Below are 17323 nucleotides of genomic sequence, written 5' to 3' on the forward strand. Positions count from 1 at the left end.
GCTCCGCGCCGTCAGGCAGCAGCACCTCCACCAGCTCCGGCTGCGCCCCTGCAGGCAGCTCGTCTGTGTGGACGTAAAAATGACGGTGTGCTGGACGTCGCCTGCAGCCTCTGATGTTTTCAGAGTTTCCTCGTCTTTTTCCCGCGGTTCATCCTTTCCTCTGGTCTCCAGGTGAAGCCCGGTCTTCCTCGGTCTTCCTCGGGTCGGTTTCAGGTGGCTGCAGCCCGAACCCACCGGTTCCTCTGGACCTGCTTTGCTCGGTCCTTCTGTCTTGGGCCGGTGCTGAGCCTCGTGCCGAAGCAGACTCTGCCTCAAGGTGTACGAGGCGCCGCAGGAGCAACTGTACGGTTTCTCCTTCAGGTGGGAAGACCTCATGTGTCTCCTCAGTTTGGTCGCCATGGTGTAGCCTGAGGAGGAAACAGACACAGTTCTTGCTTTATTGGACTCCAACTAATGATTATTTTAATATCTGACTGAATGTCTAATTGGTTAGTCTAAACTAATCTTTATTAATTTAGAAAATATAAAAGGCAGTGTTTACTAATGCCTCAAGTTAGGTTTGCTTTTGAATTTTTTAGGGTTAAATATCTTATTTCTCATGTTTTCTGCACTTGAAAAGTTTTTCAAACCTCAAGCTTAAGACTAAAGTTGCTATTTGAATCCTTTAGCATTTAAGTAATAAAATCTTATTTAAAAAGGAATTGATTTGTTCTCTACAAGCATTTTCTCATTCATACATTTTCTTTCAGTAACAGCTAATAGAACAGGACAACATTCTATTTGATTGCTTGACGTCATCACTGACAAAAATGCATGTATAAAGGAAAGCAAAAACAAAATATATAAATTTTTTGACGAACATGCAAAAGCATTTATACATTTATAAATATACATTTCTCCACAGTCGAGTGTCTCCAGGACCAGAAATATCTATTTTCTACAGCTTTTTCTGCACATGAGGCAGAAAATATCTTATTTGCTTCCAACTTTATTGTTAATGAAACCAGTGAAGTCAGCAGACAAGTTTTTTTTTACTGATGAACGTTTGATGAACAGAATCTGTGAACATGTGCGGAGTCATCAGCAGCTTGTGCTTTCCAATCATGCATGCAGGACAGAGCGTCTGCAGCCTGCTGGGCGAGATAAACGGCGCCGCTTGCTTGGAGGAGGAAGAGGTCGGGGAATTGTGCCGGTTTGTGCTTCACCCCCCCAACTGGCTTTATCATCAACTCATGTGTCGCTGCTTCGCCTCAGCTGCAGTTTTTCTGCCCTGAAACTCCTCTAACTCCATGATGAAAGGACAAAATTGAGGCATAAAATGTATGCAAATGTCTCTCAAAGTTTTAAAATACAAGCTACTTAACATCTTTACAATAAATAACAGTGAGGAAGTTCAAGGTGCATCTAATTTCTTTATATTTTATGCCAAAGCAGTGCTGATCAGCAGTGCTTAAAATTTTCTGAAGGTTGTTTGCATTTTTTCTTTTCATAAGCACAATACTTTTCTGAATATAAATCTAGTTGTCCGTCTCAATCTGAGGACAGCAGTCAAAAACAGATGGCTTGGGGATAAAACTAGTCTAAAAGACACAGAACAACCTGCAGAGGGCGCCACTGAATACATTTAATCACGTTTCAGCCACAGACTTCATGTATTTTATTGGGATATTATGTAATAGAACGACAATGTTATCTTAAGAATGATTCATGGTTTTCACCTTTTTTTTTTTACAAAGAAAAACCTGGAAACTGTGGGATGGATTTGGGAAAAAGAGACCACAGGGAAAGGAAATAGAACTGCTGCGTAAACAATCACTTCAAAATAAGAGTCTGAACATAAATGCAAATAACCAAAACTTCAAGACAGATGTTGAACTTCATTCAACTGAAAGTTTACAAAACAATCAAGTAAATGAGTGGTTTAGCATTTATCTGGAAAAATGCATTTGCAGAAGCTAAGTGCAACAAATGTTTTCAAAGTTAGCAAAAGCGCTACACAAAAATTAGCTGCTATTAGCGGGTTCGCAGAAGTGTGTCCATAACTGTCTGGAACGATGTCGTGACGTAAATTAGCTTTTAGAGTTTTAAGAATATTGCAACATTTGTTGATAAGTGCAACAAATGTTTTCAAAGATAAATTAGTTTGCTATTAGTGGATTAGCAGATTAAAGCGTGGTAATCCACTGTTAAAGCCTCTGTATTAAAATTGAAATGCAGTTCAGCTCAAAATTATTCACACCCCTGGCTACCATTTCAGGCTGGGTGGAAACAGCTGATGGGATGGAGGCTGAACAGTAACTGAAGATTTAAATCCGTCAGTCTGATTAGGGTAAATGTTCTTTTACTGGATTCTTAAAACTCCTTGATCTTCAAAGTTTCCTGCTGATAATCATCCTTCACCTCAACAATGAGGCTACAGCAACAATGTGGATCGTTTTTATCTTTTGTTAGAAATCTCTTATTTTTTCAAAAGCCTATGAAACTCTCTTTACTTTTAGTTTGGAGTCATGACAACCATAATAAAAAAAATAAAAAAACTGTTCTTTCCGCTTGAAAGGGGACGGAAAATCAATCTGGGCTCAGAAAAACAAGGAGGAAGATATGAGATGATTTTCTCTACATGCAGAACTTGTTTGATTGTGTTCAGAGTGACATCTTCACCTTTGCCACAGATTGAGCAGCGATGGGGTCTCTCTCCGGTGTGCAGCCGCTCATGGTATCTCAGACTGTGGGGGTCCCTCAGAGATTTCCCACAGTAGCTACAGAGAAACCCTCAGCGTGGGTGAACATGTGCCGCTGGAGATCTGACTTCTGAGTGAAAGTCTGCAGGCACTCGGGGCAGTGGAACGGTTTCTCCCCGCTGTGAACCCTCAGATGGCTCTCCAGGTTCCCTGAGGCCGACAGACAGGAAGGCATGAATGAAGAGTCATCTGTCCAACAATGTGAAACACATCAGCCTCTAAATAAAACCCCAGTAGTCAGTGCTGGATGGGAGACAGCAGGAACCGATCAAATAAGTTTCCTCTGAAGCTAAAAAGAGAAAAAACAGTTTGGTCCAAGTCAGGAGGTCAACAAATGTCTGCACTGAAGGCTAAAAATATCTGCCAAGTTGTTCATTAAAAAAAAAATAATTTCTGTTCTTAGTTTTGAGAAGAAAAATGATCACACCTTTGTGAGGGTTTTTAAAGCGGAGCTGACTGTCTAGACTTATCAGTTCAATTGTTCTGATCTGACAGAAAATGAACGGGGATGATTCATCACGCGGTAAAATGATGTGCATCTGGAGGTCAGCAGTGAATTACAGACACATTATTCCAGGAAAGTCTGAGCGCTGCTTTCTTCTCATCAGAAAACATTTACAGTCTGCAACAAAACGCTGTTTGATCGGTGGAAATAGGTTTTAATGAAAGAAATATCCTATTGTACAAAACTACTTTTGGATTGATGGACGGATGTCATTTGTAGTTTCCGGCTATCAGAGACACGGAAGCGATCAGAGCCGCCGTTACCTTTCTGTCTGAAGCGCTTCCCGCAGTGCTGGCAGATGTGCGGCTTCTCCCCGGTGTGCAGCTTCATGTGGGTCCTCAGGGAGTTGGGGTTGGCCAGCTCCTTGGAGCAGACGGAGCACTGCACCTGGGAGAGACGGGAGAAAACGGGTCAGAAGGCTGGTTGGGAATAAACAAGCTGGGATTCAAATCAATTTGAACAGGAGAGGAGAGGCGTCTGGAGCTTCATTTAAATGTATCCATATGACTGCACAAATTGAAATTACAAAAATTAATTGTCTGAAATGAAACATATATTTTTTTCTAGGATGGGATGGTTTTTCCATCATGTTGAACGAATCACAAAGCTGCAAAGGAAACACTTTGTCACATGACCAACATCCGAATATTTCTGGTGGAAACGATGAAGTAGAAGACAGGAAGCAGTAGAGGGATTTTGTCTTTTATTTAGACACTGTGCAGGTCATGATTTCTTATTTAATTGAAACACTGCAATCATTAAATTGTGTTTTTGAACTTTAGCAGAATAAAGACAAAGATTTGTGCATATTTGTGATGAGAAATACAACCATCCTGGTTGTTGCTACCTTTGGCGACAGCATGTAGACCTTCCTGCTGCAGTGCAGCAGGCGGTGGATGCGCAGCGAGGGGCGTCGTGCGAAGGATTTCCCACAGTTCTCACAGGTGTAGGGTTTCTCTCCGGTGTGCAGGACCAGGTGCTCCTTCAGGTCTCGCTTCAGGCCGTACGTCTTTTCACAGTGAGGACAGGAAAACGGCCGCTCGCCTCTGTGACTCAACTAAAAACAAATCATTTGTCTCAGCACCTCTTCTTTTCTCCGACACGACAACAGAGAATCATCCAGAGGAAAACGATTTTAGAGAAAAACTCCAGACTGTTTTCTTTCAGAATCGCATATTTCATCTCGTGTTTTACTACTGGTTGAGCTGCCTGGCATTCAGACCCTTTTTCTTTCTGTTAAGTATAAACTTAAATGTATCTAATGGTGATTTTATGATATACATGTTTACATCATATTTTCTCTGTATTTTTTCTCCAGAGAGTAGAGGGAACACTTTCGCTAACGTGCCAGTAGCAGAGCTAATTTAAAAATCTAATTTATTTAGCTGTTTTGTAAACGTCCGTTGAATAAAGTTCAATATTTGTGTTGAAGGTTTAATTATTTTTCATGTCATTAGACATTTATATGCATGCTGTAATTTTGAAGTTTGTTTAGCAGCTGTTCCATTCTTATTTGACTTTGTTTAAAGAAACTTTTTTTAAGCAAATGGTGAGTTCACAACAGAAAATATAACATTTGTGAAAACAAATGACCAGAATGACCAGGGTGTTAATTTTACAAACATGCATAAACTCTCAGTGGAGTGATGTCGGTTTTGTTTTCTTTTGCTTCAAAGCAGCAGCAGGCTAAATCTAATTATCCTTTCCTTAAGTTTAATTTAAACTTACAAATAAAACAAACATAATTTCTGTATCTGTTACCTGATGGGCTTTGAAACTTTCCGATGAGGTATAGTTTTTCCCACAGTCTCGACAGCGGAAGGGTTTCTCATCTGTGTGGCTGAACTGGTGTTTCCGGAGGTGACCGAGCTGGTAGAACCTTTTCCCGCAGCTGGAACACCGGTACCGTCTCTCTCTGACGGTACCAGTCACTGGCTGCCACTCGGCGGCCGGGGAAACCTCGGGCGCCTCGGCTGAGTCTTTGTTTTGTCCCTCGGTCAATTTGGACGAGTTGGACGCAGGATGGCGCCTCGATCCGGCGGACATGCAGTGAAACCGCCGAGGTTTAGCAGCCAGACGGGAGCTGGAGCGAACAGGCGGAGGAGCAGGAAGGTTTGGTTTGTCTGTCAACCTGTCCTGCTCTTTCTCATGGTCTGAGTTCGGGTCACATGGGACAGTTTTCCTCATCCTCATCCTCCTCTCAGAGGAAGGACGAGGCTTGGTGACACGGGGGGTCTGTCTGCGATGATCTTCCTCATCCTGCAGAGTTTGCTTCTTCTCTTTGAGCTTCTCCTCTCCCAGAGTGATTATTTTGTTGCTCTCTGGCTCCTGCTTCATAATCGTATCTGTTCAACAAGACATGGAACATCTTAAGACACCAAAGTTTTTTCTTAGCTCGGTTAAAGGGCATTTTAAATTCACATGGATACGTCACCAGACGTGCAGTTAAAGGACGTTTTCAAATTCCTCAAGCAAAAACTTCCTCTAATGCACTTTCACTCACAAAGCAATGAAAGAAATGAAACTCTTAACAATTAACCCTCATAAAAGCTGAACAGAAGTCAGGCTTTAAAAGGAGAAGCCATTAAGAAGCAACATACTTACAAATGAAATGCTTAATGATTGTACATTTTATAAATAAATCAACATTTTGTATGAGTTATAATTATTTTTTTAAATATTCCTATAAGATCTATTAATTATTTCGCTGATTTAAAATGCTTTTCATTTTAAAGAGCAGCTTCCTGGCTGTCAGGCCCAGCTAACAGGGATCCATTGTTATAATTTCCTGACTTGGAGACTCCTAACAAATTCTTACAAATCAAAAATGAATGAAAGTCTCAAGGACAAATTTTCCTCCACATAAAAATGTGCAGAATGGCCTTGCAGTCATGAACTGATGTTCAAGGACGCTCCACTCTTTGCAGCTCCAGGCTGTTTTCTTTGTTGTTCTACGTCTGATTTTCTGCTACATCAGTGGAGATGCAGCAGCGAATCCAATGCATAGCAGGGAGAAAAGAGCAAAGGTTTCGTTGCAGTATACACTGTTTTTGGCACTTTTACTGACATTGTTGAAACAAGTGAATCCTCTGAAATATGAGAAACAGAAATACCAGAAATGTATGGAAGAGAATTAGGACCAGAGAAAAAAAAAAGACTTTTGATTTCAGAAGATTAAAGTCTGAACTTTCTGAAAAAAAGTCACAATTCAGAGAAAATTGTTTGAATTCTGAGAAAAAAAGTTACTTGTTCAGTGACCCTAGTCCTCTTCCGTACAAACGTGTTTTTATTTCCTTGCATTTAAATGCTACCATCCAAAATATATTATTATGTTATTATCCAGAACTGGTTCCACTATTTTGCTAAAATCGGCTGAGGCAAGGAGTCGTGCAAGTTTCAAACAAACAATTTGTATTTCCTTCAATCTGATGCGGATCATTGTTTCAGAAGGAAAATATTCAACATAATATCATATTTCTCACGGTTTGTCATAGTTCGGTCTGGTTCTGCCACTCGCAGCCTGGAGTCCTTCCTGGAGTCCTTCCTTCCAGGAATGTGTGTTTTTTCCTCCTCTTGATGCATTTTTGACTGATGTGATTTATACTCTGGAGCGACTTATATTCCAGAAAATACGGTAATTCGCTTTATGAAATTTTTTTGATATTAAATTTGTATTCAGAGATTCCACTGCAGGTTAAAAGTTAGTTTTTGTTTCCTCTGAGTAGAAAACCATCAGTTTGCTTCACCAAAGACATTCCTTTCCATAAAGATCAGATCTGTGGAGTTCAAAACTAACGTTATTTTACTGAAGTTCCTTCATCTCACCTCTTTGTATTGTCTGCAGTATAATATCACAATAAAAAAGATCAATGTTTATGGTTGTAACGTAACAAAACGATTTCAACCTGAATCCTTTTGCAGGGAACATTTTATTAGTTTCTTCCTGATGATTTTCCTGCCACTGGATGTTTCTGTGCTCATGCAGCAAAACAACAAACAGAGCAGCCAATTAACTTTGTTTAATAATTGGTTAATTTGAAAAACTTATTGCTTCTGTGAATTAAATTGTTTCAACCCTCTCATCACATAAAATGTTTATTTAGTATGCAGATGTATGAAGAAATGATTTCTAATGTTTGCATTCAGTTTCATTTCTTCCTTTCATTCTTTCATCATTTCAAAGCTCATTTCTTCACATTATTATTATATTCCCTCCAGTTTCTCTTCAAATCCAACATGACTTCCCTGCAGCCATCCACCGCCTATCTTATTATCTTTAATTTAGTGTTTCCAATTGTTTTTAAAGACACATTTCAGATCTACAGTCCCAATCTGTCTGAATCAGCGTGCTAAGAGAGGGAAGCTGGTTTAATAAGATATCCACAGCGCGCTGCTGCAGGGCTTTGCTCCTCATCGTCGCATCAATCGCAGCTCTTAAAAGCTGCAGAGCAGAAACAATGAAGGATTAGCAGAGAGCGTCCATTTCTAACATGACAAACTAATGGCCTTGTTTTCTTGCTTGAGTTTTCATTTATCTGATAATAAAATTATTCCTCTTGACTATTATTTATGACCAGATTTCATCTTCATTTCGGGTTTAATCTAGCACGCTGATTTTAAACGTTAATATTTCTCTCGTCGAGCATCCAGCTGTGTTGAAAATCTCTCTGAATTGAATTTTTTGTGGGTATTAAAGGTTGAAAATAAAAGCTTTATTGAAACAACTCCGGAGATGAAGCGACCAGATGGTCGTCTGACATCAACGTTAAGGGTTTTATTTAAAGTCTCACTGACACAATAAAACCAAATACATCATTTAAAAATATGAAACACAGCTCACTCCACGAACACGAAAGACTTTAGTCATAAATATTTCTCACAGAAAAATCTGTCAAGATAAAAACTTTCTTTTTTTTGACAAATAATAATAATCTTCTGGTCATTCAATGCAAGAAAAGATTCTGAAAGATCAATAAACTTTAAATTCTAATGAACATTTAACACTGGAAGTTTTTAAATATGCAAAATAAATAAACAACAAACAGAACCAACAAACACAATGAATTTTGAAGATTTTGTAAACAAAATTGTCCTTCAAAATAAGGTTTAGTTGAGACCAAAGCAGCAAACTGAAGACTTTAATCGTCGCTGCTTTCATTTTTAACGACTTACCCTGTGAACAAAGTTCTTCAGGCATGTTTTTAATTTTATGTTTTATTTAATAGAAACAACGCAGTTTCAAAAAAACAAAAACAACTTTTGACATTAACAGAAAGATTTGTACATTTTTATCATGGAAACGGAGCAACTTCCTGGCAGTTCGACATGAACGCAGAGCAAAGAAATAAAAAACTTTTATTCATCTCATGATAACCCATGACAAACTGAATCTATAGTTTTGGCTGATTGACCAACAGCTAGCCAATCTTAGCCTGATCACAATTTTATTTGTTGTTTCTGCAGTTTTGCTTATTCATTTTGGACATTTAAAATGTCTTCCAGCTCCAGTGTTAAATGTTCACTTTTTGCATTGTTACTCTGAAATCCCCATTACAGTTCTTGAAAATGGTCTCAAAACAACAATATTGTTATTCATCACAATAAATTCTGCAGCACTTTGTAGCCGTGACAGGCCCAGTCAGGGTTATAAATCAGCTGTGAAATCGCTGGACTCACCTGGTTGACCTTTTCCCTCCGCCTCATCGAACACCAGCAGCTCCGTTCCAGGATGGATGTCCTGACACGCGCGCACACACACACCCGCACACCCGTCGCCACACACCCCTCTGCAGGCGCACCGCACCACCAGGTTCTGCTGGGCCCGGCACTGCGCCTGACAGGCAAAGCTGAGGGAAAAACAAACGGTGACAAACTGAATGTAGCTCAGATTGCATTAAAGCATCCGTGGAATGAAACGCAGCAGGAGGCCGCTGATGGCATGGGAATAAAAGTCCATATTATGAGAAGAGTAGGCTGTATGGATATCAGGATAAATATTTATTTTATGTCTCTAAGTGGCTCATCAAAGGAACATGGTGGTGCATGATATTTTTTCCTGTTTGACTCTGTGGGGAAGAAAACTGGGGCAGTTTTTCATCAGGACGCCTCAGAAGAGCAGATGTTATGCAGACTGTGTGTCAATGTGTCATTCTTAGAAACTAAAATCTGGAGTTTGAAGTTAACAGAAGCATGAAAAAAGCTCAAGCTGAAACGCTGAGCCAAAGTGTGGAGTCGGCACTATTCTGGGGTTCAAGAAACAAATTAGGGCCAAAAAGTGTCACGTTAACATCCGAGGGAAACACAGAGTTCAACAGTTCAACAGGAGTAAGAATTAGGGATGCACTGATCCACTTCTTTTACCACTTTCGATACCGATATCTGAGGCTTAATTTCAGCTGATACTGACCCGATTCAGAAAAACTGATGAATTCACTTAAAATTTTGTTTTTTTTTCAACTCAGATGTTGGTAACTCTGCACCAGTACAGCTCACTTAAATGCACCAGTAGCTCCACAAGCTTTTCCATGTCTTGATCAGACATGGAAAACAACTGAACTTCAGTCAGTCAGTGCAATAATTAAAACAATAGACTGACTACTTCGGTCAAACATAAAAATAAACCTTAACAAACTTTTCAAATGGTTCAGAAATGCAGTTATGAATTCTAAATATAATGTAAAATAAATAATAAAGCATGATGTTGCTCAGAGCACAAAGCAGAGAATTAGACTGATTAGATCTGCCCTGATACCAAATCTACATTTTTTAAATATACAGACAAATATTGATATTGAATCGGTGCATCTCTGGTAACGATCAACAAATATGACACCAGACAGGTAGAAAAAGAGAATAAACATGTCTCACACTAATCATTTGCTCTCGGTAGAATCTGCATGACTTTGACTTGAAGTTGATTTGAAACCGTATTATTGTGAAGACTTACTTGAACCATGTGGCTCTTTGTACAGGAGCTTCCTGAGTGGTTGATCCCCCCATCAGTGCCTATAAACACAACACAGATGATTATTTATTATTATTTATGCTCCCACCAGTTCGTTTTACATGCTTTTCCATTGCCAACTATTAGGCAAAACTGAATAAAATTACTCGATATGTTGATGATACTCTGTTTTTATCCAAAAGTTATTCAGACTACAAACATCTCTTAGTGACTGATTTTCAGTTGTCATTTTAGCAAATACTAACTCTGGAGGCCGCCGCATGAACTGATCAGTGGATTATTGCGAGGAAACGCAAAAGAAAAAAACTTCCCATTCCCTGGAATGCTCTGTACAGTTCAATTGGGGACAATTTCAGCTGCTGTCATTGTCTTTCTCACTGCACTGGTTTTGAAAAACCTGTTCCCCTCCTCACCTGTGGGGGCGCTGTACCTCTGAAAAAAACGACAAGAACCTCTGAAGACGACTCTGCTTTTAGAGTGATTCCCGGTCCGGGTGGTGTTCACATATGCATTCGAACGCCACCAGAGTTTACTTCAACCGAAGCGAGACCAAGGTTTGCATGTGGTCCAGAGTTTGATTGCACATCCACACCTCCTCAAACAAACCAGACTTTCTAGGCAAACAAACTGGAGTTGGATGAGAGTGGATTAAACATCATCAATGCCATCCTAAACGAGTTTCTGGAACCTATCTTGCCAGAAGACGTCAGCTGAGAGAGATGCAGAAAAATTACTCCATGCATTTTATGTCAAACTTAAACTAAAACCAAAATCCACCAGTTTAATCAAACCAAGACTTCCCAGGAGAATCGTTTATCATTTTCCTTAGAAAGTACCTCTGACCCTAAGATTCTCTCTCTTATTGTTCACTTTGCTACATTAAATCTGGCACTTTTAATCTCTTTAGTCTAAGGGCTTTTCAGACCTAGACTGACTATTGTGTCAGTCTAGGTCACAATGTGTCAGTCTAGGTCACAATAGGCATCAGTATAAATATACCCAGCAGTACTTGCTGTCCACATCGTTTGTGCCTTGAATATCGCGTCCTTGAAACCTGTCACTGCTGCATCTTTTCATGCCTCGCTGCGACTCTGCGTACATTTCTCAGCAGAACATTTGGTGGAAATTACAAGGATCATTTCGTTATCTTCCCACGGGGTCAGAGATTAATTGAGCGCGGTGACTCACAGTTCTTTCTGCAAACCAGCACCAAACCGAGACGCCATTATGAAGAACCTCAAGGCTGACAGTAGCTGATGTCTGGAAGACACTCAGACATGGAGTATTCAGGCCATTTAACAGACAGACAATAAAAAGCATCTTTGATAAAGAGTGCTCACTATTTCTCTTATTTATAGGCTTTAAAATATGCTCACTATAAAGAAAATCTTTGAAGGATTGTATCCGTGATAGGAGCTCTGAATGAAACCGAATCTCTTCATGTGATGCAGCTTAATGGGCGTCAGCTGCAGATACAAAGATTTCAGATTTTAGAAACAAAGGCTATTAATTGAAGAATGAGGGAAATTTCAAGGAGAGGGGTAAAAACTCCAGATTCATCTGTCAGAGGAAAGTGATTCCCTTTCAGCAACTCCTTCACAGAACCACCACCGACAAGTCTGTTCTTTTTTATCTATGGACATTTACTGCAGAATCTGTCAAACTATCAGGATAAGTGACGATATTTGGATCAAGAGACACTGAATGTAACATACATACAGACAGGACTCTCTGTTCCAGTAGTTAAATAGTTCAAGCTTTACCAAAAGAACATGAATGTCTTTGTTTTAATAGGTAAATTCTCATCAGAATGGGCAGAAATCACACCTAGGGTACCACAAGGCTCAATATTCGGATCCCTCCTTTTTAATTTCTATCTGCTACCAGAAGAGATGGGCATTTAGGCCTGCCAGTTTCTGGACAATAAATTGTCATAGAAGTTGTTGCGATAAACAATAATGTTGTTTTGAGACAATTTTCAAGTAATATTATGCAAGTACACATTCTCAAAGATCAATAAACTTTAATTCCTGATGAACATTTAATACTGGATCTGGAAGACATTTTAAACTAAATTTAGAATAATAATTTAGGATGTAAATTACTTTATTGCTCAAATATGCTATACAAATAAACTTTATTGATTGACTGATATCCGAATGAATAAACAAAATAAAATAACAAATGAAATGAGAAATTAAGTCTCTGTAAACAAAATTATCCTTCAAAGAATGAACTAGTTGAGACCAAAACACAGAAAAACTCCATAAAAAAATTACTCAAAGTACAGTGTAACAAAATACTCCTAAAACAGTTACTGAAGTAAATGTAATTAATTAAATAAGTTCAACTCTTGTTTATTTGTAACAAAATGTCAAATAAACGTTTAAGATATTTTAATAATTTAGTAAATTAGCAACGGAAGCTCATTTCTGAATGACAGAAACAGTTTGAATGTGTTTCAGGATGAAGTTTCACCTTCTCATCCTCAAAACAAGCAGCTCCTGATTGGTCGTTTTCAGAGAAATTGCTCAGCCCGTCTGAACGCGTCCTGGCGACCCGCTGTGCGTCGCCCTCCGTCCCCAGCGGGGCTCCAGCCTCCAGCGGGCGACCCACCCACCAAAGCCCCACGCTGCCTTCACGCAGCAGCGAAGGGCCCAACGCGAAGCCGCGGGGAAGAACCGAGGACAGGAAGGAGGCGAGATCAGGCAGAAGACGGGCCATTCACCTGCAGAGGGAAATAAACGTACCGGAGACTTTAATTATTATTCAAACTAAGATTGTGCTTGTCACATTGGAACAGGATAACAACCGGAGCAGATTATCGCCACCTATCGGGAATTCAGCGGCTTTGAAGCTCAGCTCCTCAGTAAAAACCAAAGCGTGAAATTTCTAATCAGACTTTCCTTCAGAGCAGAGAGAGAAAGACAGGAGGATAAAACCTGAGCTGCCTGAATTAATCTTAGAACGAAGTCTGATAAGTTCACAGCTTCTGAGTTTGTGCATCATGTCCTCATCATATCTGATTTGAAAAAAACAATGAAAGCACATTTTAAAATTATTCAGATTATTTCATTAAGTTCAACCCAAGTCTTTTAGAACCCTTTTCAAGATCATTATTAGTTCAAATACGAACAACAAACAAAAACTTCACTTACGAAATTAGATTTAACTTAAATAAACACTGTGAATTTCGGTTGGTTGTTTTCAACTCTGGCATGTGGCTCCAGTGCTTTGCTAACTGCAATGTCACAGTTTACACAAAATGTATTTAACTGTTATTGATGACAGACTTTAGTCAACTACTGAAATCCTTCGGTAAATATTTATTTTCCCACAACAAAGGGAACGATGGTGAATAACGCAAATTAAATATGTTGACTTGAATTGCCCAAATATACGATGATAAAAGCCAAAACTGAAACACAGATCTAAATTAAGGGTGAGTGAACATGTAATTGAAACAGAAAGAGAAAGAAGCCATATTATCATGTCTATTGTTTTCCAATACTTGTATTTTCATAAACTTCTTATAAGTTCCTAAACAATTTGTCAATCAGACAAACTGAACTGTTAAATATTTCTCCATCATAGCTAAGTTTGTTTGTAAGGAAATTTTGAACAAAGACTGTGGTTTGTCTGTGAAAAAAAATATACATTCACCCCTAATCTAAAATACAGATGATTCCAAACATAAGGATAAGATGTGCAAAGTCCTTTATTAAATTTATTCCTGTATTAAATTTATTTAACCATTTTTTTTCACTAGAGATTAGTTCCCAATTTCACCATATTATATTTACAGTATAGGCTATTACAAAAACAATAAAACCATATTTTCTCAAAAGATATGATTTTTTTCTGCTTTAACATCTAAGTGGAGAAATAAAACAATGTTAAATTGCCAATAATACTAACATGACACAGATGAGCAACGCTAATTGCAAAAGCAAACAACCACAAAACAATTCTATAAAGAGTAAAACAGTTATACATTCATTGTTTTTCTTCAAAACAAAATAGATATTTCTATCTATTGTCCTTAACTTTACTTTGTATTTTGGGAGACCAAAAAATTCCTATTAGTCATTTATTATTGAACATTTACTCATTAATGGACGCATTTAAGTTATAATTTAATGACTTATTTATTAATTGAATTGTGGCACATTTGCACCTCCACTGGGTTTAAACAGAACACAAAACTAATCCATTATTATTGTGTTGACTGCATTTCGTTTACCTCATAACTCAGAGAAACTCACAGCTGACCAACAGAAATGAACCTGTTAGTACGAAGATGCTCGTATTTCGAATGTGTTTAAACTCAACTTTATTTTGAAGGGTCCTATGATTTCTAGTATTCATAAAATCAATTCAATGAACATCGGAACGTTTCATGAACCGCTAAAGCTGGCGGTGAAACTAAATGTTGGAGTTTATAGAAATTAGCATAATATTAATTTACCATATGTTAGCCTAAGATAACCGGCTCATATTCTAGACCGAAAAACGGTTTAAAAAATCTTCTTAGGAACAAATGAGTTTGTACATACACTATCGGTGTCTTGAATCAAGTGGCGTTTGTTTAAAAAAAAAAAAACAACTACAAAAAAAAAGAACGTTCATTCCGTCAAAATTAACTCTGGGAAAGCTATCCTTATCCAGCAAGGAAAAACAAAACAGCGGAAGTCCGGGCGGAAACATGGGTTGTTTTATTTAGTTCCGCGCAACCGTTACAAACAAATGTGAGTGTACTTGCTGGATAACTGTATGGTCAATATCGTCCTAATATATAAATATTTATATATTCGTATAAACACATTTCATATTTATTTAGATCCTTTCGCCATAAAAATGATCTTGAAAAAGACAACATTCTGTTTATATAGTATAACATACAACTGGTGATGTTCTGAATCCAGTAATTTAATTTTGACGAGTTCAGTCACAAAAAAATATGTTTAATATTCGTGTCAGTTCCTTCAGCTCTGCATTATTTTGGTCACATTAATAAATTAAACTAATAAAAACGGCCATAGATGCAACAGAGTCGCCTTCCAGAGGTGGTTCTTATAGATGGACTCTAATTTACAATAATTTTTAGGACCATAAGTAAATTAGCCCCCCCAAAATATAACTTTTTTAATCTGAATTTGTAATTAATTCAGTTTATTTCAAACTGACAGTTACTCACTTCTATATCTAAAGGGAAGAATATTTGTAAATTTTTTAAATACAATTTTATTTTGTTTTATTTGACTTAATTATTCTATGTTTTTTTTTTCAACATTTAGCAGCAATAAATCAACGTCACTTGGAGCTCTTGGATTTTCTGCAATTTCTCTGATCTTTCCACAATCTTACCTCGTGATGAATCTGCTGCAACCTTTCTTGTCATGACCTTTAACAGCTGGAAATCCTTAAAATAAAAAGCCCATTCAGAGTGGAGGAAATGCTGACGCCAACCCCGCCTGTTAGTCAAACAGAAATCCACCATATTTTTGTTATTCTCATGAGTCAGGTAGCTGTCTGCTTATTCCACCTGCTGCTGCAGGAACATGTAATGTTTTCAGGTAAACAGGTGACAGGTGGTTTGTCACCCTTTCCAAAAACATCCTGGAGTTGCTGGCGCTGCTGTTTCACTAACACAAAACGGTGATTTAATTCTTGCTTCAGCAGCAGAAATGAGTTTCACAGACGATGTTGCACAAGAATGAAGCAAAAATTATGTTTGTTTTCATTCAACAATTTATTAAATCAGTTATTTTCTTTTCCAGCACATATTTTACATTTCACTATTGGATGACTTTGATGACTCAGAGAATTAAATGTTCTTATTGTATGTAATTTAAGGTATATATCTGTATATAAGTTGACATATGTATATTTTCTTTATTAGTTTTTCACCAATTTAGAGATGTAATATGTATTTTCTTCTATTATATGGCTAAAAAATAATAACTATTCCAGCATATTTCTAGTTTCCTATATTTATTCCACTGTTCAGGAAAATATTCAGGTCTTATTTTTACATAAATGTATAGTTTATATGTCCAAATTTAGCCATAAGTGGAGAGTTTGAATTATTAATATTAATATGCTGAATGTCACAAATAAGCCAAATGTTTATTTATTTAAAATGGCACAACATTTTGATTTAAATATACATACAGTTGGTATATTTGATGATATTCTAGACCTTTGCATTAGGGAAAAATATTCAACAAGTACTACAAGTTTCAATATTTAAAGTATTTTAAAAGAAAGTAAAAATGTTAACGTTGTACTTTTTAGTCAGTTTTTCTGTGCTTTTATATTTTCTGGATAATTATCAAAAAAGAATTTAACAAAAATAAATAATATTTCAAATAAAAAAAAACACAACAAAATAGTAATATAAGAAAGGTTTAGCATCAACAGTTTGAGATTATTTTGCAGAAAAAATATTTTTTCCTAAATAACTGACATTAAGTTTAAAAAAAAAACTTTATGTATTTGTTCATAAAAGATGTGAGTTCATGCTCTGAAACCAGGACAGGAAAAGAAAACGATAATATTTTTGTGCTGATAAACGAGAAAAAATCCCAGTAAAACAGCTGCAGGTTCTCAGAGACGTTTGGTGTAAATCTGAACCTTTTCCCTAAAACTGGTGGAAACTTTGATGCAGTATGAAAATAGCAGAAAACAAAGTGGCCTTTACAAACAACAGGCACGTTTACAGCGTCTTTATTTTATTAAGCAGCAGGTGACAACATGTTTAATGGAGGCGCAGCCCCCACAAACAGCAACAGTGATGCAGCACAAACGGCACGAAGTGAAGGAACCTGGAGGTTTACAGCAGTGATTTATAAAAATCTGTGCACTGCACAGCACTAATGATGGTGATCAGATAAAACAGAGAAAATGCTGTAAATAATCCCACCAACATAATAAGATGCTGCTTTAAACTCTAATTTCCTCTGAAAATGGTGATTTCTGTCTCCAGAACGACAAACTGGAAGCTAAAGCATTCGGCTGAATACGCTCTGAATTCATATTAGTGGGATCTAAAAGAAATATTGGACATTCATGTGTAAATATTTTGTCCTCTTTATGTTTTTTTTTAACTGA

General features: G+C 37.6%; 1 protein-coding gene across 1 annotated transcript; it reads right to left on the reverse strand.

Moving 5' to 3' along the window:
* Nucleotides 1–2739: 2739 nt before the first annotated feature.
* Nucleotides 2740–14833, reverse strand: LOC129354072 (zinc finger protein 408-like). The gene is made up of 8 exons (XM_055023564.1): nt 14767–14833; nt 12689–12938; nt 10193–10251; nt 8923–9092; nt 5008–5591; nt 4094–4303; nt 3510–3633; nt 2740–2891 (listed from the first exon to the last, which is right to left on the reverse strand). The coding sequence occupies exons 2-8, from the start codon at nt 12932–12934 to the stop codon at nt 2740–2742; spliced, it is 1545 nt and encodes a 514-aa protein (XP_054879539.1). The 5' UTR covers nt 12935–12938; nt 14767–14833.
* Nucleotides 14834–17323: the final 2490 nt, after the last annotated feature.

Source organism: Poeciliopsis prolifica, unplaced genomic scaffold, assembly GCF_027474105.1.
Source record: "Poeciliopsis prolifica strain line A6 unplaced genomic scaffold, Auburn_PproV2 SCAFFOLD103, whole genome shotgun sequence".
NCBI lineage: Eukaryota > Metazoa > Chordata > Actinopteri > Cyprinodontiformes > Poeciliidae > Poeciliopsis > Poeciliopsis prolifica.

Excerpts from the sequence above, each read along its gene's own strand:
- LOC129354072 (XM_055023564.1), bottom strand. The coding sequence starts at position 12,934 with ATGGCCCGTCTTCTGCCTGATCTCGCCTCCTTCCTGTCCTCGGTTCTT. Across the intron at positions 3,634-4,093 it reads TCTACATGCTGTCGCCAAAG|GTGCAGTGCTCCGTCTGCTC; the intron begins GTAGCAACAACC and ends CGTCTCTCCCAG. Across the intron at positions 2,892-3,509 it reads GAAGCGCTTCAGACAGAAAG|GGAACCTGGAGAGCCATCTG; the intron begins GTAACGGCGGCT and ends TGTCGGCCTCAG.